Below are 25,990 nucleotides of genomic sequence, written 5' to 3'. Positions count from 1 at the left end.
AATATGAGTTTTTCAGTAATTAAACAGCAAAATACTGGATACAAGTTGTGTTCATCTTTCGTTTTTTTATATACAACAAAAAGTAACAAAAACAAAATAAGATAACAATAACAAAATAAAATAACAAAAAGTTATAACATATTTAATAATAATAATAATAATAAAACAATATTTATAATAGGTAAAAGTAAAAATTGATAAAAGGTAAAAATATGGGTTAAAGTATGGCCCGCATCATATTTACATTTTACAAATCTTAAAGGTGAGTTGGTCTGAATCTGTGCAGATTTGTCTGGTGTCAAAACAATATCACTATTGTGATTGTGTTATATAGGTGAGATCTCATATCTATTATGCGAGTTGCTTTTGTGCAATGTGATTGGAAACAGTGTTAGTACAATCACAGTTCTGTACATCCATATATGCATGAAGACATTTAATAGTCTTAACCTTGGTCATGCATGCATGTCTTATTTCTGTCAGCCTTAAAGATTTTGATAAAAAAAAATATTCAAGGAAAACAGTTTAGGTTGCAGATGAAAACATTTCGTTATGGTCTTTATTACCTGTTAAAACGATAAAGAAATTTCTTCATCTTGTTAAATGTATTTTGTTTTTCTTTCAGAAAATCTGTAATGATAAACATTAATTCATTTGAATTATTTGAATATATTCATTATTGTCATGTTTTTGTGATGCAGGGTTGGCTGAACTCACTGGGAAATTAAGCAAACAGATAACTGGTATATTCAATGTTCTGGCTGGTATGATCTTTTATGTTCTGCCTTCATTACAATTTGTCCTTCTGTTCTACACGTTTGGGTCATCAGTCAAAGGAGGTGAGAGCACTTTTATATGTGATTTAACTAAAGTGTGAAAAAGTTAAAGAAAACCGTATAAATGTTTAAAATAAAAACAAATACTATGGAACTCAATGTGTACCGTCAACTGTGTGCTTGCTTACCATCATTTATCAATTATCTTCTTCATCATTTATCACAAAACTTCCATAATATTTGTTTTTCTTACTATGGAAGTGGTTTTTAATATTCCACTCCTAATTCTGTATGGGACAGTTTGGTCATTTGGTTTTTTATGAGTAAATTGCTTAATTGCACATTGTGTAGTGAGAATGATCTCATACTGTATGTTATTGTGAATCTGTTGTTAGATCTGTCAGTGAAGTCCAGCATGCTGTCAGGATCCTGCCAGATCCTTGTTTGTATTTAGATCTAGTTCAGCATGGCAGGGTTCTGACAGTACAATGTTTCATGTGGGAGATGCGTGGTTTTAGTATTGATTTATTCTGACCACGCATTTCCCGGGTCTCGTCACCTTTTCCCCGATCCCTTACTTGTGATTCTTTTCAGGTGTGTGTCATTTAGTTTTCCCTATTTAAAGTCCTTGTGTTTGGTGTCTTGTGCAGGTTCGCTCCATTCCGTGAGTACTTGTTATTGAGAAAGATCTAGTCCAGTTTATGTTTGATCATTGTGAAGTTTTGTGTAGTCTAGTGTATTTATTGTTTACTCTGTTTTGTTTTCCTGTTTGTTACCCCTTTTGTTAATAAAGGCCTTTATTGTTTATCTATTTATTCTTTCCCCGTCCCGATACCTAACACATGCATTTTAATATTAATCACTCTTTTGTATTTAGGATTCTTTATTGTTGGACTTTTACCTGTGATAACAACAACGACCAGATACAATTGGAATATTACATGTGGGGATCAAATGCACTGTAAGTGATTAAATTATCATCATTGAAGGATCCTACCTAACAAAATACAAAAAATTCTGCATCTCAGGAACGCTTTCACGTATTGAAACCAAACTTTGTACATGAATTTGGGTCTCCAATGTGAGGATGCACAACATCAAAAGGACAATTTTTTTTCTTAAATTTTACGCCGCTAAAAATCTAAGGTAGGATCCTTCATCATCATCTGCCTACATTTGCATGTCATATGCAACAATAAAATAATATTCTCATTAGTTATTGTTAACAGTATAGTTAGAAGTTGGTAGTGGTAGAATTTCACTCTAATGTTAAAATATTTTAATTCACTGTAGTCAACAAAATTTTGCTAGTAGGCTATATATGGTACCTGAACATATGCAGACTCCATGTGTCAGCTCAAGTTCAAATAAATATAACTAGTCTTGTCATAAACTAAAATGCACTAAACAGTTAAACATTATTTTGGAACTGTACATGGAACTGTTGTTATAAAAGCTACTTGGTTATTAGATTTTTTACAAACCCCATTTCCAAAGAAGTTGGAACACTGTGAAAGATTTTAATAAAATCATAAAGCAATAATTTGCAAATCTCAAAAACCTGTATTTTATTTATAACAGCACATAGAGAAAAAATAAAGTAAATAAAAATATGATGGCTGCAACATGCTCAAAAAAGCTAGGACAGGGGCAAACAAAAGGCTTTAAAAGTAAGTGTTACTACGAGAAACAATGCAGAAGGTCAATAAGATGACATCTTAAAGACACGTTAGGTAGAGATTCACCAATCTGCCAAAAACAACATTCCTCAAGGTAAAACTGCAATGGCTTTGAATATCTCCTCTAAAAGTTTTTCCTTTGAATTTGGTATTTTTTAAAGCCAGATATGCACTGTTTTCCTGTTTTTGTTTGTTTAAGGTTCTCCTTTGGTCAGGAGAATTGTGTGGTTCATTGTAGTGTCATTGATGAATGCAATACTGTTCTATTTCCACACCATAGCGCTGGAAAATGAAGACGGTAAGTTATTGTTTATAAAATGTTAAGAACAAAAACACAAAAATGTTCTGCACATTTGTCTTGTAAATATTTTGTTTAAAATGTTTTACAATCTAAATTTTTTTAAATATGGCACTATAAACAGATTTTTACTGTTACAATGAAAAAAATTGCTGTTATTATGCAGCTGGTTGCCAGTAACTTACTGTAGAAGATAAAGACTGAAATGTTTCATGTTCATTTAACTTTGAACAAACTGTTGACAGTAAATAACATAAATGTAAAATCTACACTAACCAGCTGCCGGTAACACTGTAATTTCTACAGATTTTTTTTTTACTGTGATTGTATTATTTTTTTGTACAGATCGTGTTGGATGGGGCTGTCTGATTGCATTTCTTCAAGTATTATGGACAGTTTGGCATTGTTTAGTGTCATTTAGAGACTGTGGTACAGTATTGATCGTCTGCTTTTATCATCTTCTCTGTGTTATTTATCATCCATTCCATTTGTTTTCAAACCCTTATGGTATTTATTTCTTGTTCAATTATTCATCATTTACCAGTTAAGAAACATTGTCATTTTTTTCATTCATGCTTTCTCTCACTGGCTTATTTCTTTAATGGTTTTTCAGTCAAGCACAAATGTGATGTGTTTGTGTGTGTGAATATTGTCCTGTTACACAGACTACACTTTACTCTCATGTTTTAATCAACCAATCAGCTTTTCAAGACAGAGCAATTACAGCTATGAAAGTATTCACTTCCTTCTCATTGTGCAAAATCTTGTGTCAGGTGAAAAATCACAGTTTTCTTCATCAGTTTAAATAATAGTTGGTTTGCATTACTTCCAGTTCAGTTACTTTACTGACTCTTTATTAAGTAATAAAGTTCCACCCGTAATACATAATAAAAAAGAAGAAAGAGAGACCAAACTAATCATGAAAAAAAATGTGGTTACTGTTAGTGTAGCCTACTGTTTTATTAATTCATTTGTGGTTGTTAATTTACACCAAAATTAGGAGCATTCATCTTCAGAACACAAAAAGAGTATTTTTAAAATGACTGGCTGCTCTTGATAGATCTAACTTTGACTAGGCTAAAAGTGTCAAATCCTAAAGATCCTGGGTTAAGATCCAGGTAACTCATTGTTGTACTGTTTTTGTTGTTGTTGTTGTTGTACTCGTTGTTGTCTTTTTGATATTAAAATGTATTCATTCACAGACTTCACCCGTATCACTCCTGTGTATGTGTTTGGATCAGTTGGTGTTGTTTTAATCAACGCTGTTGCTCTGATGACTGAACTGACAGTGAAAACAGGTGAGTCATTACCATACAACTGAGAAAAGATATTTACATAATCCATTAGGGCAACCACTTTAAGTCCTATATAGCAACGATGTATTCTTAAACATAGGTGCTATATCGCACTTCAAGTGGTTCCTCTATGAGTACACACCAGCCAATCACGCTTAGTCCTATTTAGCACCATTATTTTTTCTAATGCATGGTAAAATACATTATAAACTGATATTACAATATAAAGGCAAAAGTATGTGCACAAAGTTTGAAAGCATGTGATTCACTGGAATGTTCAAGAATTTGGCCATATAGACCATTTCAACAGATGTAAACAACACTGGTCCAGAAGCACTTCCTGTTTCCGTTTTTTAACACTAGATAAACGTTGGGATAAAATAAACCAACAGAACATATAAACCTGAATTAACTGAAGTTAAACAAACATCTTAAAGATAATAATATATGTGAAATAAAAAATAACTGTCACAAACTGTAACAGGAAGTGTTTCTGGACCAGTGTTGTTTACATCATTTGAACTGGTCTATACTGTACCTCATTAAAGGGGACATTTCACAAGATTTTTTTAAAGATGTAAAATAAATCTTTGGTATCCCCAGAGTACATATGTGAAGTATTAGCTCAAAATATCGTATAGATAATTTATTATAGCATGTTAAAATTGACACTTTGTTGGTGTGAGCAAAGGATGGTATTAACCCCTTTCTGACATCACAAGGGGAGCCAAATAGCACAATTAATTTTATTTATTATTATTTAATTAATTTTATTTATTTTATTATTTTATTTTATATATACATTTTATTTTATAGTTTATAGAAGCACTGGGGACCCAATTATAGCGCAAAAAAATACAGATTTTTATGATATGTCCCCTTTAATTCCGATTAGTATCTCATCTTAATGCAGAAATCATAAAGTTATTCTGATAAAATGAAGTAAATGAAGACAGTGACCATTGTATTAAAATGCTTTTGTGTTAAAGCAAGTCTAATTTTTTTCCATTTTTATTCTCAGTTAATGGTGAAGGTGTAGTGGGGGATGTGAGAATTTTCGTTTTTCCCTCTGAAAGTCTCTTTAGTGCATCCGTTCTGATTTTACGGCTATTTGACCCCTGTAAGTACAAAGTTAAATTACAGTTCAGGGCTGCGTTCCCCGAAACCTTCTTAGCTCTACGTCGTTCTTAAGTTGTACCTTAAGCTGTACCTTATCGTTAATACGTGTTTCCCGAAACGTTCTTAGTTACGTATCACTTCTGTAAGTCGTTCGTTCGGAAGGTTGGTCTGGAGCAATCTTAGCTGTACCTTATCCCACTTGACTCCGCTAGGGGCCATCACTGTGATAAAAGCTTGTGTAGATTGCAGTCTATATAACTAAATATCTGTTTAAAAAAAAGTTGAAGTACACTCCGTGTTAAATTAGGCATTTTTTATTTATTTAAAGAATAAAACATTCACATAATTAGACATTATTACACTGATGGTTGTTAGATTTTTTATATTTTTTTCCAAAGGAACATCAGCTTCAAACTATTATTACAGGCTAAAGAAACTATTAAAAAAAGATTTTGGGTGGAGGAGTTGGTGAAACTATGGCAGGCAGCTATACAGCGAATCTTACTATTTTATTTGTGCATTTCAAATCCGTTAAATCTTTAGTTTACCGGCTATTTTAGCTGCAAATAAAACAAATCAAGTTAAAAAATTGCATGCCACGGGAGCACATTCATCACGAAATCATAATTGTTGATTTTCCTAAATATTATTATTGATGTTAATTCGACTTTGCATCGAAGTTTTTTTAATGTTTTATAACTTTGAGGCAACTGCATGCCATATTCTTTATAAACATTAAAAAGAAAATGCTCCACTTGATAATTGCTTGTATAAGGTCAACAAATTTTCCACATTAAAACTAATCAAAGCTTAAACCTAAAACAATCATACTATATATTTATATATCATATAATATATATTTTATGTTATATTTAAGGTTAACAGACAGGCGCGGCTCCAGAAATGCGTCCATTAAGCGTTATCCGCATTGTAAACGCGCTGCTTGCGCAGTGTCCAAACACATAAACGCGTGAACTAATGAGCAACAATTTGTTTTTCTATATTTTAAGTGTAATGCCAAGCCAGGTGACTTGCACGACCCACCTTATTTCACTGTGCAATGCATTTATTGGGAACCCCTAATATAAATTATCCTTTAAAGTGAAGGAATAATTGATGCATTGGAGTAGTTTATGCATTATACTTTTGGACATGAAGTTGCGAGTTTTGCACGGGTTTGATATAAAATAAAATATACAAGGTTTATATTTAGTTGTTTGCAATTTGAAATATCTTTACCAGATATTCCTAATAAATGTAACTTTTTCTATTTCTGAAATGTTTCTTTAATAAATAACACCGCTCTCTGATAACGCAGCGAAGTACCTATTACATAAAGTGAACAATTGATTGTCGAGCAATCGATATCAACCTATTCAGCACCATCGCCATGGACAGCACCTGGTAACGTCGTACGTAAGAAAGTATACCTTAAGAGACCCGCTAAGGTACAGTTCGGGAAACACGCCTAGAAAAGGTAAACCTGTAGTTAAGGTTTAACTTAAGAGTCTTCGTAGCGCGCTAAGAGAGAACGTTGTCGGGAAACGCAGCCCAGATCTTCACATGTTTTAATTTCTCTGATGTTTGCTTCAGAGCGATCTTTCTAAAAATTGCCATATATCTATCTAAATATTTGGTCATGTCTTTAGCACAAGCCCATTTCAGGAAATAAATGATCTTTCTGTGATTGAAGTCTCTAAAGTCTAATATGAGGTTTCATGTACGCACACATGGATTGTGGTGTTCATTACTATCTGTGTGTTATTTTCTGTAGCTGGTGTTTATATTTGTGCTAGCATCATTTTTTTCTTTACTAACAACTTCTCACAGTAAACATGAATGTTGTACAAAAATTGCTGTAATTTTGCAGCTGGTTGCCAGTAACTTACTGTAGAAGATAAAGACTGAAAAATGTTCATTTAACTTTGTACAAACTGTTGCCAGTAAATAACATAAATGTAAAATCTAATACCCAGTAAAACTGTTATTTTTACAGAGTTTTTTACAGTGAAGTTTATTGTAGATTAGATAAAAGAGCAGTCATATCACTTATTTATAAATATATAATTATATTTATATCAGCTAAAACCAGATGTTCATGAAGATATAGTGTTATGAAATTGTTAAAAAATAATCCAACTGCTATGTACACACAGGGATCAAAAAGGATCTCCAGTGTTGTCAGGTCAGTGACATATCATGTACATTTCATTAATTTATAATTTGCAGTTTATAATTTGATTTAATGCAACTTGCGAAGCAAAGCATTGTTATCTCTCATACTTTTTAAATTTATTTAAACAGCCTGCACCTACTGGATCCCAGAATCAGTGCTCTCAGGTTAGTATTATATCAAGTGGTGAGAACCAGTAGGGAATAAGTGGGTGATTCTCACGAAAACTTGGTTTTAAAAATGTCAAGCATGAAAATGTAAAAATTGCTTAAATTTACTTTTTTTCCCACCAGACATTGAAAAACAAAGTCTGAAGTAAATGGGAACATTAATTTAAAAACTTTTACTTATCATTTAACACTTTTTGTAACATAATTAAAAAAATTTGTCCTAAAAAATCTCATTACCGCAACAGTCAGAAAACATCAACACTGACATATTTTCAAAATGACATGACAAACCTGAAAGAACATAATTTGGAGATTCTGCACATGCATTTAAAATCAAAGTATTATGCTTCTATTAATTAAATTAACATTTAATAAGCATCTGTTGCGGTAATGATAATCAAAATGTCGTGTAAGCATTCTGACAAGACAATATTTCAAATTAACTGTAAAAAAATGATCTTACCTGGTAGCCATCTTGAAGTAACTGGTCCATGTGCTTGGTCACTCAAAATCAAACTTTATTAAAATTCTGTATGTGTGCTTAAACTGTTCTCAAAAAGTGTTGCGGAGGATGAGAACATCAGGCATGGACACATAATTTTCCTAATTTTTCTTCATTATTATTATACATGAATATTCAGTAAATATTTTTTCTGTCATCTAAAGTAGTCTAGCAAAACATCCATTTATTTTTTTTCTTAATATTTTTGTGTTAATTTGATTAAATTACAACATAACGCATGTTCAAACACAGCCGGACACATTGCGGTAATGATAATTTCAGCAGAAAATGAGATAAAATTTACAATTATAAATTCTTATGTTGAAATCACACATTGTGCAAGGTAGAACACAGTATTGTGTTAATTCTGATGCTTTTTAATGTTACTATATTACACATTTTAAAGCTAAAATCATTAGTGCCGTGGTGTTTCAATGGTTTCATGAGAATCACCCATGTGACATTTTGGGTGAAATGGAGATATATCCAATTAAAGCTCTTGGTGAGCTCTTTCTGCTGCCAAAAGAACACAGGTGAATTCAATTTGGAGTTATTAAATATTAAAATTAGTAAACAAAGTAAGAGCAAACCCTCCTCATTTTTTTTGTTCTGGCCTTCCTGTAAAGTTGTTGAAATGTCACTTACACCCAAGGACATTATTTCATAATTGAATAGTAAAGTGAAGTATTTCAGTAGTTCTCAGTCCTGCTTCTAGATATTCAACTTTGAATGTCTCCTTTATTTGACACAAACCATGAACCACTGAGGTCTACGAGGTACACAACCTGCTTTTTCTCTGCTTTATGGACACTCACTCTGCATTTACATTTTATGCAAAAGGCAGCCCATATGTTGGATGTCCTTATTATTTGTGACACAGAAGAGTTACAGTTTTGCAGACCTATCATGCCTAAAGACAGCAGATAATGGTGCAATCTAATAAACTGAAACGTACTTACCATCCAAATCCCCTGAATTCTTGTTATTAAACCTTCACTGGACCTGGGCTAAAGGTGAAGCAAATGCACGAGACATCTGAAATATTTAGTGCTAAACAATTTGGGTGCATGACTGAGATTATGTTGTATGTGTTGTTTAAAGTGCTGTATGTGTCTTGTCCTGATCTCAGATTGCAGTAGATTCTGATGAAACTCCAGCTACCGGATCAAACCAGAACACAGCAGAATCTCGTGAAATGAAACGACTACTGAAAACACAAGAGACAAGTAGAAGTGAAGAAATTCAGCCTGATTCACCACCATAATAAACAATAAGAGAAAATCATTCAAGTTTCACCACAAACACTTTGAGGAATGAAAATTCTCATGATGAACTGAAGCTTCTATGTTCTTCATTTGCATTCCATTTTTTTTGTGGTCATCTTGGTCTTGTCTCTAGGTACACACCAAGCTGACAGTTGGCTGTTAGGCAGGTTTTCAGTGTTCATCCGCTAAAGAATTTCCATGGTCATCTTTCTTTTTGGATGATTTAGCATGTCAAATAAGCTGTGGCATTCATCTGGAAGTCGAATCAGTTAGCTTGGCTGTTCGGCACAAGAAGTAGAAACAAGTGACGAAGCAAGTCAAGAAGAAACACACAGAGAACACTCATCATATTTTTGTCACGGCTAGTCCGTGTCATGTTTTGTGTATTGCACTGATCCGTCTCACCTGGACACTCATTGACTCATAACGCCAATACACTAAACCTGTCTTATGTTTAATTGTCTTTGTATTTATATGCCTTGTTTCTGTCACACCGGTTGCCGGATTATTGTCATTACCCTGTCTGTTCCCTGTGTTGGATGTTCCTGGTTTCCTGTGTTCCTGTATTCACCATGTCAGCCCTCGTGTCTTTATTATTAAATGTTATTTATTTTGAACTTTGCGTTTGCGTCCTGTCTCTACATCCCGATCGTGACAATTTTTCCATCTCTCATTAGAAAACATGAATATGTGGCGCATACGACATTTCAGATATATCACTAATTCATCTGTGATGAGCGAGACTTTTGTGAAACTGGTAAGCAAGCGCTGCTTTGTTTATGTTTTGTATCACTGCAGTTACAAGCTTGTCCGGGGGCCTATTCCATCAAGCCAGTTTAGTTGTTTAGCCAGGTAAGTTTAGGATTAGTTTGTGCAAATCCTGGGTTTTGGGTATCTTGAAAATACCTTGTAGCACGCAGGCAATGTGATTTGATCTTACAATCTGTGCTACTTCTATAGTAGGAAAACAAATCCAATGGAATTCAATGGGTAGCCTACCATCAGCTGTGTGCTTAATTGCAATGTTTAAGTGTCTGTGCACTGTAAAAAGTCATTCTGCAGGCTTGTAGATTTGATGAAATTGAATATGTAAACTTTATTAATAAAATTAATTTCATGTAGTTTGGTATTTTTTTGTGTTAAAATTCTTTAAAAATGACTGAAATAAAAACAGCTTATTGTTTTTGTGAATGATTTAGATATTCTTATTGTGTATCTGCGCATGTAGCGAATACTGAATAAATCCAACGTAATATTAATCAGCTGTTTTAAATTAAAAACCATTCCGGGTTGATATGCAGGTCGTGAGCGCTGAGCAGACGGATTTAGGAAATATTTCTGTTAATGTGCCAAAATACAAAGTTTTGAAAGCATTTCAGTCGAGAATGTATGTTTTTTAAACAAGAATCTGCAGTAGGTTCATAAAGATATCGCCTATTTAAACATTTCCTTGGAGTTTTGTGGCGATGGGAGCTCCAGATAATCAGCGGGCGCTCCGCGCGTACAAGCAGTAGCAGAGCGACGCGATCTCATTCATTTCAATGGAAACCTGGCGACTTCCGGCGACACGAGCGACAGTGACCGTTGGCGACCTTATGGGCGTGTCCAGCGACGCGAGAAAGTTAAGAAAAGTTTAACTTTATGCAAATGTCGAGCGACTTTCGGGAGCGACTACCAATAAGAACAAAGCAGTGGAGTTCACGTCATCCTTCTCTCGTCAGTTACTGGAGGGGATGGTACTCATTTGTTTATCACAAGCAGATTTAGAAACGCCTCATTGAAAGAGACAAGCGACACACAGCGATAATGTCGCTGGCTGTCTGACCCCCCAGTCACATTAGCTACAAGCGACAGAGACAGAGCGACAGGCTACCATTCATTTTCAATGGAAGTGGCCGTTTGCCAGCGACAAGCGACAAGCTCGCCACTGCGCGAGCAAGGCGGGGCCAAAATAGACAAGCAGGCTATTTTATGCAAATACTGAGCGATGCGACAAAGCGACTGCCAATCAGAGTGAAGGACCTGCGTGACGTAGGTCTGTGGTCGAGTCTGAGAAAATAATTCAAGATGGCGGAAAATGCGTATTTATGTATATATCTGATAAGTTTGGCATTTTATCTAATATATTTTGTTACTTTTATCGAGAAATAAATACTTTTAAATCCAAAAACACCGTTCTTGTAACTTAACAATACCTCTAAAGTGACTTTTGATACCGCTTTGAGAAACTACCCAAGGAACGCCCATCAAGCGAGTGCGTGTCGCTCGGTGTCGTTCACTTTTGTAGCTAATGTGACTGTAGGGTGAACGACGGGACAACGGCGCCTCACCTCGGCCAGTGTCTCTGAAAATCTCCGCTGGCTGTGACGTCAATGTAGTGTTTAAACTGTGGATAAAATTCATTTCGGGTAAATTTAACGGGCAATCTTTGGTCTTATAAGTATATAAGCAGGGTTTCTTTGTATAATTTGTTTGTAATTTGTAAATTAATTACAATAAGGATTAATATGAACATTGGTTTGGACGTAACTTCAGCTTTAGGACCCAGGAGGTCGCATATCTAGGATGCATTCGTCGATTCGCATGCTGCGATTGGTGGTCCAGATGCAACTCATTTTGAGTGACAGAAAAACTGACCAATCATACTGTTCCTCTGAATGGGTGGGTTCTCTTATCACTAACTCTCATAGATATGTAATATGTAACGTTATGTATCTATTATGACAAATTCTGCCCGCTCGCTCGCTTGGTTCGTGTTTTAAAGATAAATGTGACTTTACTGCGGTCTTTTTCGGTTTATTTAGTTTTGTGTTAATTATATCCACAAAGTATTCGAATAAATTGGTAATGTAAAACTATTCTCCGCTGTAAATTAATTGTGTGCTCAATTGCGACGCCCTGTGTTGAATTTTCCCGCGGAAAACATGAACCATTTCTGACTGAAATGTTTGACAAAGGCGTCTTACTGGAGTAGGGGAGAGTGGGGTAAAGTGAGACATTTTTTACATTTGCTCCCCTCTAAGCGAGTTAAAATGATATATCAGTCAAATTTACACATTTCCCATTAATTCAGGATGTTGCCTAGCTATGGAAATTACTTGAATGTATTCAGGACAAAGAGCAGTGAAAATATGATTGTTTTAAAAAAAGTGGTCTTGTGTCTCACTTTACCCCAGCTTAGGGGTAAACTGAGACAGACCAGAAAAATCAAGGGGGTAAAGTGAACCAGCTCGGGGTAAACTGATCCACTTACTTTTTCCACTCTGAAACTACCATAACAGCACATATTGTAACAGATAAAATCCTGACAGCTAGCTTGACAACCACACATTCCAGAACTAATGTTTGACTAGTAACAGAATCAAGGGGATTGGTCAATTAAGAACGTTATTTTTCTAAACACTTGAAAGTACAGTAACTCTGAACCAAAATCAAATACAACATAATATAATTCAAAAGTTATATTTTTTTGTCTTTTGGCCAGTTTTTGCCTTTATTTCACAGTGAGTTTCGGAGAGGACAGGAAAGTACAGGGAGGAGAGAAGGGTATTGGATCGGCAAATGACCACGAGCCGTGAATCGAACTCGGGTCGCAGAAAGTGTGAAAGCACCACATGTCGGAGCACTGCCCACTACACCATTGGCTTCGACAATTCAAAATGTTTTAATTAACATTAAAATGACAGATAGAACCAGTTAGATTAGAATGCAGTCTGGGGGTCAGAAGAAAGGACAATCAAAACCATCTATCAATATTTCTATCCCTTGCAGCTGCTCTTACTGTGGGTTCACACCAGACGCGAGTTCAACGATTTGTGCAAGTAGATTACATCCAAAGTTAATGCAAAGACACGATCAGATGCAGCCTCGCCTGGGGCGATGCGAATGACGCCATATGAGCGGAGCATTTGCCGTGAAAACACGCGCTATTCGCCTCAAACATGTCTTCGCCCAAGTTGAAAATATTTATCTCGAGGGAAAAATTAGCATGACACAATGCTAAATCCCGCGAGTAATCTAGAGTGAGTAATGCTACGTACACACCAAATGCGGGGCATCGCGTTACTCACTCTAGATTACTCGCAGGATTTAACATTGTCATGCAAATTTTTCGCTCAAGTTAAATATTTTCAAACTGGGCGAAGACGCGTTTGAGGCGAATAGCACGTGTTTTCGTGGGAAACGCGCCACCCATATCACGTCATTCGCATCGATCGCCACACGCGATCGCGTCTGATCGCGTGTCTGATCGCGTCTTTGCATTGACTTTTTATGTAATCTACTTGCGCAAATTGTTGAACTTGTGTCTGGTGTGAACCCACAGTACCATGATGCCTCGCGTTTGGTGTGTATACGTAGCATTAGAGACTTCTTTCCTTCCTTGACCTAAGCGGCTGCCCTCTCCATCTCCTCAAGGGGTGTTTTTTCCCCAGAATGTCTTCCTGGTGTATTGACTAGGTATAATGGTTTTTCTGCAATGTTTATAACATTAAAAATAAAACATATGTAATGTAATATTACATTAAAATATGTTTTAGACTAAACTGAACTTGTGTCTCATGTCTCACTTTACCCCACAGCATTTGTCTCACTTTACCCCACCGCCACCTTTTAGAAAAAAACTATCTCTCTTGGAAATTCAGACTAATCTTCAGCTAGCATCATCACAAGGTTTTATATGTTGGTAGTTCATAAACATGTGTGATATAAGTTTTTCTACCTGAATCAATTTGCTTAGGCACAACAGTTGATTAAGTTGACAGCAAGAAAATTTACTTTTACAAGCAAAAAATATATTTTTGTGAAAAAAACATGCTAACCACAGCAGCATGAGGTCCTGTCCTTCATGGCCAAGGGGAAATTTTAGGGGCTTAAAAACATAATGGTCACAGGACCACAAATGTGTTCCGTTGCCTAGATACAGGGGGTGTCTCACTTTACCCGATGTCTCACTTTACCCCACTCTCCCCTACAGTATCATTACTGAGGGGAAATATAACATTCATTTAATTCCACAAAAGGTGAGTAAGATATTAAATGTATAAGTTGTCTTTTTAAAATGTTTAAGCTTTCTACATATTGTAAGTTGAACATTTATTATTATTAATTTCGCGACCTATTATCTAAATTGTGTGTTCATGAAGGCCTGTAACATACTGCAGCTTCCTGCAGGCAACGGGAAACATTGCTGAGGGAGAACTTTATTCACAACAAAAGGTGAGGAATATTATTAAATAAATATATTGTACATATTATATTGTGTATATAGTGTATGTGTGTGTATACATGTGAGTAACTTGGTTAACAAATAAATATGTGACAGTCGTGTGACAGAAAAAAATGTAGGGAAAAGATTTGCCCTAATTATAAATATAGATTATATATCTTTTCAAACATTTTTTGATATTATTTGTAATTCCAATGAGAATTTTTTTTAATCAGTTTTCAATATTATTGCACATTTCAAACATACCTAATAAGCCTTAAACTCAGATGAACTCCATTGCACATATCTTCCAGTTTTATTTAAAACATTTTAATATACAAGTTTAATGTGTGGATTAGTTCAATATTAAAGCTGTATACATTTATAAAGGTTTTAAGACATATTTGCTGTTTAATGTTGCAGGATAAAGATGAAGAGGCGGGACTTGAGCAGCTTGTGATGGCTGTAATTGTAAAGAATGGATCTTCTAGGAGTGGCAGCCCAAAGGATGCTGGAATTGTTATTGAGGCCTTAAAGGTGTTCACAGGGCATGCTTTATCCTTGGATCTATGCATTGAATCTCCAGTATCCCAGGCATCTTTTCAGGTGTTTCAGAAACTTTTCTTGGAGCTGGATTCTTCAAAGTTTATGAACTGATTACAGTACAGTAAGTCTAAACTGCTGTCTGATTTTCTGGGTGTGAATCAATGTAACAGAACACAAACATGGAACCTTGTGGACGGGAAATGTGGACGGTTTTCTTTAAAGACTGTAAAATACTTTTTGAAGTGTACACTGTTACAAATACATCATTAAAATGAGATGCTTTCCTGTTCTTTTGACTGCAATAAAATAAGAATTGATTCATCTTTGTCTGTCATTCTGAAATCAGATATAATACTCATTACTAATAAAAATATTAATGGATGATGTTAAATTAAAATGGTATAATTGAATAGAATTTATTGTATAGTGCTAGGTCTTTGTCCTGTATACCCAATATTTTGTTTAAATTTAAATTAATTTCTAATTGCAAATTGCAGATTACCTTTTTGAATGGGTTACTATTAAGGAGTTTATGTAGTGATTCTAACACAATTTTTATTTGTGGAATTTAATTAATGATATTGCTTGTAATCTGTTGCAACACTTTTATTGAGTAGATATGGCATAATGTTTTTTATTGTATAGTGCTAGATCTTTGTCTAGTATACACAATATTTTTGTTTAAATTTTAATAAAAATTTTAATTGCAAATTGCAGTTTGGCTTTTTGAATATGTAAATATTAAGGAGTTTATAGAGTAAATCTAAATCCATTTTGATTTGTTGAATGTAATTAATGATATTGCTTGTAATCTGTTGCCACAATTTTATTGAGTAGATGGGGCATATTATTTTTTACAGTGTGGCATGCTGTTGTAACGACCATATAAATACATTAAATTAAAGCATCATGCATTTAACATACGCAATTAATTTGTTATTATTATTATTATTATTGACAAACATCTACTTAAGACTCAAAACTTAGGGGTTTTTTTTACAAACATGACAGTTTGCCTATAAATTATGTGGTGTTTTTACAAATTGGAATAAAATGTTATCCACCGTTTGAAACTTGAATCTTATAACTGTTTCACAATGCATGTAATTAAATGGTTAGTTCACACAATAATTCACATTCTATAATTAATTTATCACCCTCATGTTGTAACTTCCGAAAATAATTAAGATATTGGTTGTGTAAAACGTGGGTTATTTTCAATTGCTGTCGCTCTTGCATAGCATCAATAATATTAATGAACATAGTGCCATCTAGTGGCTTTTCGGCCACAATCATTAAATATTGCTAAAAATGAATTAATAAAAAATATTTAGTTGTACTCCACCTAGGCCGTAAATGGTTCAGGTTGAGAAATGTAGCCTAAATGTTATTGCCCTCATGCCCGGAAAAATATGTCGGCGTGGATGACGTATCAAAATACTTTAGGCTTTTTTATTTTATTATTAGGCTACTTTTCCAGATTTTCATACAATGATAAAATAAAAATAAATAATAGTTAATTTTATAATTGTTATTATTCTGAAATAAGACCTTATAACGTATGCAGCCTGCAAATATGACCACTGGAAGATGAAGCCTTCCGTTTGAAAAACAGCCAAATGTAGGCTATGATCAGAGCATGCGCAGAACAGGAAATAACGGGAAGCGAAGTTTGTAGATTACTTATGGCAATATACGTATAATATTTTATTCTACTGCATTCTAGATTTATCACTTTGATCTTAAAGTGAATATATGCATAGTCTACTCTCTATATTTCCTTGATATAATAATTCGTGATCGCCTGACTCGATCTAGCCCTTGAGAATAAAGTGAAAGTAAAAGTGAAAGTAGTCTTAACGTCGGTCCTACAAACATGAGCGCCCATCTGAAGAATCCATTCATAGAGCGACATTTTATATTAGACAATTGTTTTGTTTAATTGTGCATACAGTATATGAAGATGTGTTTGCAGAGTTGTGCTTTAATGTCAATACTTCTGATGGTCGCGGATGGTGAGTTTTATTTATTTATAAAATAAAACCACAACAGATTTCAGTGTGATATCGTAATTTCTGAGGGGTAAAACATTATTATTATTTTTTTTAAGCTTCAGCTCTTAGACCAGGGGTGGGACCAGTAATGCCCAACCCTGTCTTGGATGTATACATTTCAGATAAATACATTTACTTTGCATGTCTAAAAAGTCTAGTGGTCGATTACCAAATGAGTTATTTATTTTTTAGGTTTCACAGTGAAGGGTCCTTCAGGTCTTCTGGTTGTTCCTCTGGGAGGTTCAGTGGTTCTGCCCTGTTCTGTTGATTCATTCTTACCACTAAAAGATCTGGAGGTGGAATGGAGAAGATCAGACTCACAGACTATCATTCATCTGTATCAAGATGAAGATATTAGACCAGAGGCTCAACATCAGGATTATCATGATAGAGCTCATTTCTTCACTGAAAACATTAAACATGGAAACTTCTCACTCCTGTTGAACAATCTGACAGCTGAAGATGAGGGACAATACACATGTAAAGTTTACTCTGGACAAGAGTCTGGAGAAACTGTGGTTGAAATATCATTAAAAGATTTTGGTAAGCTTACACATTTGAGTTTCTACTATCAAGTATTTTTCCTTCATTCATTCATTTATTCATTCATTCATTCATGTGTCAGGTTATGATCATTCCTTATGGCAATTTTATAGTAATAGTTTATATTTTCAGAACAACCACTTTGTCTTCCAAATATTAATATGTATATATAATACCATGTGCTAGTGAACTCCAATTCTGTTTATTTTAGCAGATACTTTCAGAATTAACAGCCTTTATTCCATAACTATATACCAAAGTGTAACAAAATAATAATAATAATAATAATAATTTTCATGTCTATAACATAAACTAGAGGATATTGGCTATTTATAAGAAAAAGAGAGACACTATTTATTACTTCATTCTCAACTTACTGTTTTTATAAGAACTATTTTAATTGGCCTAATAGAAAATATGTTTTATGTGCTGAAACCAACACTGTAGCCATAACTAACGGGTATGAGACTAACTTAATGGATTATAGTAGCTCATGAGTGAGGTCAGTTTCACACTGTTAATCAGCCATGTTTACATAAACAGATATTATATATACATGTTTACATATATTTATGGATTTGGCAGACATATTGGGATCAGACCCATAATCCTGCAAACATGCAATGCTCTGCCAACTGAGATACAGGGACACTTTAAAATTTAACACTGTTAAAATTGTACAGCTGTCAAATCCAAAATGGGCTTTTTACAATAATGCTACATCACAATGCATATAAGATAGCTTTCGTAAGGAATAATTGACAATGGGGCATTGAATTATTAAAAAAAATAATGCGGTGGTATAGGTCAAGGTGGTGAGACAATAAGAGGTGGTAACGCAGCCAAGACGCCGTGGGGGTGTGCATTATTTTTTTTTATTTCACGGACCGGAGTCAATTATTTCACTTACATTAGGGTTACCACACAATGCGTAATGTGTTCGACAGACTTGGACAGACCTCCACTTAGATCCGAAAAACCGAGGTCCGACCTGAGAGCCGAGCAAGTTTGGGTCTAAAATGTATTGTGTTCCTCAGAAATGGGTCGGGTATAATATTAGTGACCTCCGATCATTTAAAATAAATGTGCTTTTGATAAACGAACCTAAGAACACCAAAACTCCCCTGAATGTGCACCCCTCTCCCTAAAACAATTTACGACCAGCCGCCTCTGCACTGAAAAAAATTATTCATTGAATTTAATACATTTTTTAAGGTATAAGTGGTTGCAATCAATTTATTTAAGCTACATTTAAACAAAAAAGATTAGTAAAGTAAAATAAAATATAAAACTTTTGTTTAAATGTAGCTTAAATAAATTAATTGCAACCACTTACCTTAAAAAAATTGAAATTCAATGAATCATTTTTTTTTCAGTGTGGTAACCAGAACTTACACATGTCAGTTGTCGCAAATTGCCCACTAGACAGTCATCAGAACAAATAATTTTCATTAAAAAGTCAACTTTTTTCTTTGGACTCACTGATTGAATAAATGAGTTGCACTCGACAACAAGATCATTCATGATCAAATCAGTCATATCTACAGTAACTGGTGTTTGTGTGTGTTACAGGTTTCACAGGTCTACACATAATGGTGTTGATTTTCTGTATTACTGCATGTGGATCTGCTGTTATAATCTGCTCTCTTATTTACAGATCAACCACAGGTAAGCTAATTTACACAAGTGCTGCAATGCTATTTCACAAGAATTCGTACATATTTTATCAGTTGGCTAATTCGCATTAATTTATACGACCACATTCGTAAGTTTTGTACGATTTGCCTTGACCCCTGTGACGTTGGGGTCCTTTGTTTTTTTTGTCATGAGAATCGTATGTTTTTGCATGATTAACTTTGTGTGAATTTATACGAATTAGCCAACTTGCAAAATATGTACAAATTCTTGTGAGATCAAGGCTGGGTAATAGCATTCATAGGGCGTTGTATGATTCAATTTGTGCTATAATTTAGATGAATTTGCTTTTATTATTAAATGTGATAAACAAACATATGCATTAAAATTACATTCATTAAAAACATTATGATAAATAAGTCACTCTTTACACTCCACACTAGATTTACCTCCTCAACCTACTTATACTTTTAATACTTACTTTTTAATCATTTTAATTTACTTTCTGAATTATTTGGAAACCATTTGTTCCTCCTGAGACAGGCAGACTTTTATCCAAAGTGACTCACATTGCATTTAAGTTATACATAAAATTAAAAGTAACAAAAATATATGTGAATACAAGTGGTGCAGTTTCCCGGACAGGGTTTAGATTAATCCAGGACTTTTAAGTAGTTTTTAAACAAACCTCACAAAAAGCAATACTAGTATGCATATTGAGGTAGAATGGCACTGATATACAGTATATTCAGATATGTCAGTGCTTTTTAAATTAAAGCAGCAAACATGCATTTTAGTCTGTACGGGAAACCGCTCCTATGTGTTTTTGATGTAGAATGTACTAAAAATAATTGGCAGAAAGTTTGAGATTTGTTTTTTCAGTATTGGCGTTTGCTTAATATTTTCTAGATTCAGTTTTGCATCTTCAGATGCTTCTGGTCTTCTGTCCAAATATCACAATGTTCTTTGCTTTTATCTTCTGGGGTGTTTCTGAAGGTCAGTGTTTTTATCACTAAATAATATATTCATTAATATTTACTTTAACTTTTATTTTTAGACTTGCATTTATATGTTTTAACTGCAGGACTGAACAATAAGCCACTGCAAATAAATGTGTTATTTATTTAAAAAAAATTAATGAAAAATATAATGATGCTTGGTCTAGTAAAATGTTAAAAAAGGAATATCTACCCTTTAAACTTTTAACACACTTTATACAGATTTGTTAGATTCAACTAGTCGAAATATGTTGTATTTTTATAAAGAAGTCAGAATCTTATTTTTGGCTCTTTTTTCCTGCACTCAAAGTGTTTTTGTCGCTTTTGTACATTTGTGTTTCAGGATCTTTGAATGAGACAATCTTCTGCTGTGCTCTCTATTTTCTCAGACCTCTTATGTTACTGTGGGCGGCTCCATATATAAATGATTTAAAAGGTATTTGGAGTTCACTTTTGACAATTGTCAGTTCAGCATAATGGATAAGGATATTAATAAAATCTTTAGATTTTAGGACCCCCCTTTAAAAAAAAAAAATTGTTTATTTCATAAAAGTTCCATCAGTGATTTAGTGACATTTGTGTTTCTGTGTGTTACTGTAATTGTATGATGCCATGAATTGTTTTCTTTTTACAGACAACATTAAAACGTGGATCCAGATTGACAGTTATGAAACAGAATATATTGTTTTCTCAGCTATTCTTTATTCAGGTAAATAGATTTATGTAAATATCACTCAAGATACATTATCATGAACTTTGAAACATTAACCGTTGAGTTAAACTGCCAGTCAACAAAATGAAAATAAAATTCTGATGATATTCTGAATATTTTGAATGTGTCTAAACACATATATAGGGGGAAAACGCTTAGGTTACTCACATAAGCCCGGTTCCCTGAAATAACGGGAACGAAGCATTGCGTCAGTTGCTGATGCTATGGGGGAAACTGCTGTTTACTCCATGATTGAAGCCTGTTGGTTAACGTCTGTAAAAAATACAGACCAATGACGTTTGAGCCCGCTCGCGGGATGGCACACGCCCTTATATAAGCATGGGATCAGAGGCGATTCTAGGGTCTATGGGGGCCCCAAGCAGAAAATTTTCTGTGTGCAAGAAGTGTGCAAAACTTCTATACAATGTCCTTTGCTTAACCCATTATTCTACAGTGCAACAGTTACTGCGAAAGATACATATATACAAGTGTAATCATCATCATACCTAACATTATTAACATGTTTGGATGCATAAATGGCATAACATGTTTGGAAATAATGTCAGCAGATAACTATTTTCTACATTATACAATGATAGCAATGACTCATAACTTATTTTTACAAGAATATTTTAAGAAACCAGTCATTTTATGACTGCTATACTAAATAATCTCAATCATAGGTACTGCTAACTGTTATGTAAGTTAGTGTCCAGAGTTAAATATTAGGAAACTAAATATTAATTTCATATCTGAAAATACAGAACAGTATAACACATACATCTGTTGATTTTCTCAGCAACAATGCAATTCTATAGACTTGACAAGAGGTTTTCCTGAGATTTGTTTGATAATGTTTGAGACCTGACAGGGTGAGGATGTAGTTTGTCTTAACTCCCTTTTAAACTCATTATCTCTCCTTTCTTCTTCCCTTTCCCTGCTTTGCACAAAACATTTCTGATGTACATCTACAGAAGCCAATAGTGATCGAGTCAAAATAAGATAAGCATTGTTATTTAGAAACTTCCTTTAGTCTCGTCATGTTTTCATAAGCTAACTCACTCGTGTGGCATCTTTTGATTGCGGTTGTGCGCGAATGAACGCAAAGACGCGCGCGGACATGAATACGTGCGTGCACGCGTCATTGCGACTGCTTCGTCACTTTTACAAGCGTAAATTGGGTAACTACATTGCATATAGATCCGTCTTTGTAAAGAATTGCACTATAACTGCTAAAATTTAAACTTGAGATTTACACCGGGGCACAAAAGATTTACACTTGGGCACGTGCCAGACTGGAGCTGGATCGGACACATTAAACCACATGTGCGTAAGAGGGCTGCTCACTTTAGCGCCTTTTTGCGGTTAAATTGTTTAAAATCACTTGAGTGTTAGCATTTGCAAGCCTTTGAAACACGTGCAAATGATAAACTTTTCCTATTTAAATTTGCGTATTAATCTGGGAATCACACGCGAGCCGAACCATGGGTCGTGATCCGTACGGATCAACTGCGACAGCACTACTGAATGATACAACGTCACCCATTCGCTACGTTCATTTTCAAAACTGGCAAGTTATCCACCTGGGTTGGATTTTGACTGGGCTAAGCCAATGTCAATCAACATTCCATCCAATCGGAATTTTGATATGCAGTCATGTTGAGTATCTATTTTCATCTACTGGGTGTAGCTGGCCATCCGAGAAACAAACTCGGGGGCCCTCTAGTGGCTCGGGGCTCCAAGCAGTTGCCTGCCTTGCCTGTTGACAAGGTGCGCCTCTGCATGGGATCAAGCGTCAAGAGCTCATTTTTATTCGACTGAAGCGCGCAGCCGAATAACACTCGCTGCGTAGACGTTTGTAGAATGGCCAGAGACGCAATGCTTCGTTTCGGTTATTTCAGGGAACGTCTCGGTTACGGATGTAACCCTCGTTCCCTGAAGGAAGGGAACGGAGACGTCACGTCGTGACCGACGAATTGGGAACTCGCATAGAGAGACCAATCAGCTTCGCTTGTATGTAAAAGAGCCAATGAATGTTGGCATGCACTATTTGCATAATGCTGGCTCCACCCCGCCAGGTGGGTATAAATGCCAGCAGCAGACTGCATTCAGTAGTTTTTCGCTGAGGAGCCATCTAAAAGGCCGGCCGACTCAGCAATGGTACAGCGGCCGTGGCGACGGGACGTGACGTCTCCGTTCCCTTCCTTCAGGGAACGAGGGTTACATCCGTAACCGAGACGTTCCCTTTCAGTCGGTCACTACGACGTCACGTCGTGACCGACGAATTGGGAATCCCTACCAAAACGCCACGGAAGGCTGTCCCTTCCAGTGCCCTGCATTAACCTTTCACCCCTTTACGTAAGTGAAACCTGGGTCTATGCAGAGGAGGCCGGTCACTGCTGTTCCAACCCACTCAGTAACCACTAGGCACCACTGGGAGCGTTCCCGCTGGCGGTAGCAGAGAACACTGCGGAAGCCACATCCCATAAAGGTTTCTTAGGCGGCATATTACGATATGGAATAACCGCATAGGGCTTTCTGCATATCAAAAAATCTCTAGGGTGGCTATCTAATGAGACTACACCTATACAGAGACTGCAGACTTAAAGTCTGCTGAGGGAAAAATGTGGGATTGAATTAGCTCCACAGACATTACACACATGGGATCCCCTGTCTAGGGGTCGCTCATATGGACGCCAAAGCTCAACACAGGTTTTCAAGAATTCATCTGATGCAAAGCCGACATCAAACGCTCCGCCACGTCTGATTATCATGGGCGTTGGAGGAAGTACCAAACTCTACCAAAACATCTCTTTGGGATTTATGGCACCGATATAACGCCATACCGGCAAGGCAAGCTGACACATGAACCTGGGGCTCCCAGTGTCTCTACCTATTAGAGGTGAGTACACAGGAGGAAACCGGTTCAACACGAACACTATAAAATCTAGTGAAGGTATTGGGCGTCGCCCAGCCCGCAGCCCTGCAAATGTCTGTCAGCGAGGCGCCACGCGCCAGCGCCCAGGAAGACGCTATGCTCCTAGTGGCATGCGCCCGTAACCTGAGCGGGCACGGGAGGTCTTGCGATTGATACGCAAGGGAAACGGTGTCCACTATCCAGTGTGACAGCCTCTGCTTGGAGACAGCTTTTCCCTTCTGCTGTCCTCCGTAACAGACGAAGAGCTGGTCTGAGGTCCTAAAGCTTCGCGTTCGGTCCACGTACAGTCGCAAAGCGCGGACGGGACACAGCAAAGCTAAGGCTGGGTCTGCCTCCTCCGGGGGCAGTGCTTGCAGACTCACCACCTGATCTCTGAAAGGAGTGGTGGGAACTTTGGGCACATAGCCAGGCCTGGGTCTCAGTGTAACACTGGAGTCAGCAGGCCCGAACTGAAGGCACGACTCGTCGACCGAGAAAGCGTGCAGGTCCTCTACCCTCTTTATCGAGGCCAATGCGAGTAGGGTCAAAGTTTTCATAGAAAGAAACTTGACATGCGCTGACTGCAGAGGCTCGAAGGGGGCGTCCTGGAGAGACTTTAGCACCACGGACAGATCCCAAGAGGGTATGGAGGGGGGACGGGATGGATTCAACCTCCTTGCCCCCCTAAGAAACCTGATGACCAGGTCGTGCTGACCGACCGACCTGCCTGCTATAGGGGCATGGTAGGCGGAGATTGCCGCAGCATAGACTTTAATGGTGGAGGGGGACAGCCTCCTCTCCAACCGGTCCTGTAAAAAAGAAAGCACGACACCGATCGGGCAATCCTGGGGGTTCTCTTGCTGAGAGGAACACCACTCGACGAACAGGTTCCACTTCAGTGCGTAAGCCTGTCTAGTAGACGGTGCACGCGCCGAAGCAATAGTGTTTGCTACCTGCATGGGTAAACCACTCAAAACCTCCGCGTCCCGTCCAAAGACCACACGTGGAGATTCCACAGGTCCGGGCGCGGGTGCCATATTGTGCCGCCTCTCTGAGAAAGAAGATCCTTCCTCAGGGGAATTCGCCAGGGAGGGGCTGTCGCGAGAAGCACCAGCTCTGGAAACCACGTCCTCGTGTGCCAGTATGGGGCCACGAGGAGGATCCGCTCCTCGTCTTCCCTGACTTTGCACAACGTTTGTGCAAGAAGGCTCACTGGGGGAAACGCGTACTTGCGAAGACCCCGAGGCCAGCTGTGTGCCAGTGCATCCGTGCCGAGGGTTCCCTCGGTCAGGGAATAAAACAGCTGGCAGTGGGAGGTTTCTGGAGACGCAAACAGGTCTACCTGTGCTGCTCCGAACCGTCTCCAAATCAGCTGAACCACGCGGGGGTGAAGTCGCCACTCTCCGGGGCTCACCGCTCGTGATAGCTCGTCGGCCGCACGATTGAGAACACCCGGAATATGAATGGCACGAAGGGACCTCAGATGCTCCTGACTCCACAAGAGGAGATGGCGGGCGAGCTGTGACATGCGACGGGAGCGTACACCACCCTGACGGTTGATGTAGACAACGGTCGCTGTATTGTCTGTACGGACTAAAACATCTTTGCCCTGTAACTCGCTCTTGAGGCGGACCAGAGCAAGATACACCGTCCACAGCTCGAGGCAGTTGATATGCCAGTGCAGTTGGGGCCCCGTCCAAACACCTGAAACTGCACGCCCGTTGTAGGTGGCGCCCCAGCCCGTGGCCGAGGCATCCGTGAAGACCACAGCATGCCTGGAGACCTGTTCCAAGGGCACGCCTGCCCGGAGAAAGGAAGGGTCTGACCACGGGCGAAGGGTGTGACGGCACGCTGGTGTGACTTGCACCCGGTGTGTGCCGCTGCGCCACGCCCATCTCGGAATTCGGCCGAGCAGCCAATGCTGAAGCGGTCTCATATGGAGCAGTCCGAGCGGTATCACAGCCGCCGCCGCTGCCATATGCCCCAGGAGCCTCTGAAACATTTTCAGGGGGACCGCCGTCTTGTGATCTAACGAACTCAAGCACCTGAGCATTGACTGAACACGTTCCTCTGTGAGACGTGCTGTAAGTTCGACCGAATCC

The 25,990-nt window shown here is 37.1% G+C and overlaps 1 protein-coding gene across 3 annotated transcripts in view; it reads left to right on the top strand.

Moving 5' to 3' along the window:
* The window catches only part of LOC129436696 (uncharacterized), a 66,309-nt gene that overhangs the window by 22,396 nt on the left and 17,923 nt on the right, over positions 1 to 25,990 (top strand). For 2 of the 3 annotated variants that reach the window (XM_073865054.1, XM_073865055.1), the window contains exons 1-6: positions 16,686 to 17,044; positions 17,276 to 17,626; positions 19,199 to 19,294; positions 20,171 to 20,257; positions 20,603 to 20,695; positions 20,894 to 20,968. In XM_073865054.1, coding sequence (XP_073721155.1) covers positions 16,987 to 17,044; positions 17,276 to 17,626; positions 19,199 to 19,294; positions 20,171 to 20,257; positions 20,603 to 20,695; positions 20,894 to 20,968 — 760 coding nt within the window. In that variant the 5' untranslated portion in view covers positions 16,686 to 16,986. Of the gene's footprint in view, positions 1 to 701; positions 840 to 1,653; positions 1,738 to 2,654; positions 2,754 to 3,098; positions 3,183 to 3,955; positions 4,052 to 5,069; positions 5,169 to 16,685; positions 17,045 to 17,275; positions 17,627 to 19,198; positions 19,295 to 20,170; positions 20,258 to 20,602; positions 20,696 to 20,893; positions 20,969 to 25,990 lie in introns of those variants that run through there. The other variant, XM_073865053.1, reaches the window with a different exon arrangement.

Source organism: Misgurnus anguillicaudatus, unplaced genomic scaffold (genome assembly GCF_027580225.2).
Source record: "Misgurnus anguillicaudatus unplaced genomic scaffold, ASM2758022v2 HiC_scaffold_29, whole genome shotgun sequence".
In the NCBI taxonomy this organism is placed as follows: domain Eukaryota; kingdom Metazoa; phylum Chordata; class Actinopteri; order Cypriniformes; family Cobitidae; genus Misgurnus; species Misgurnus anguillicaudatus.
This window is presented reverse-complemented; position numbering and strand designations above follow the sequence as displayed.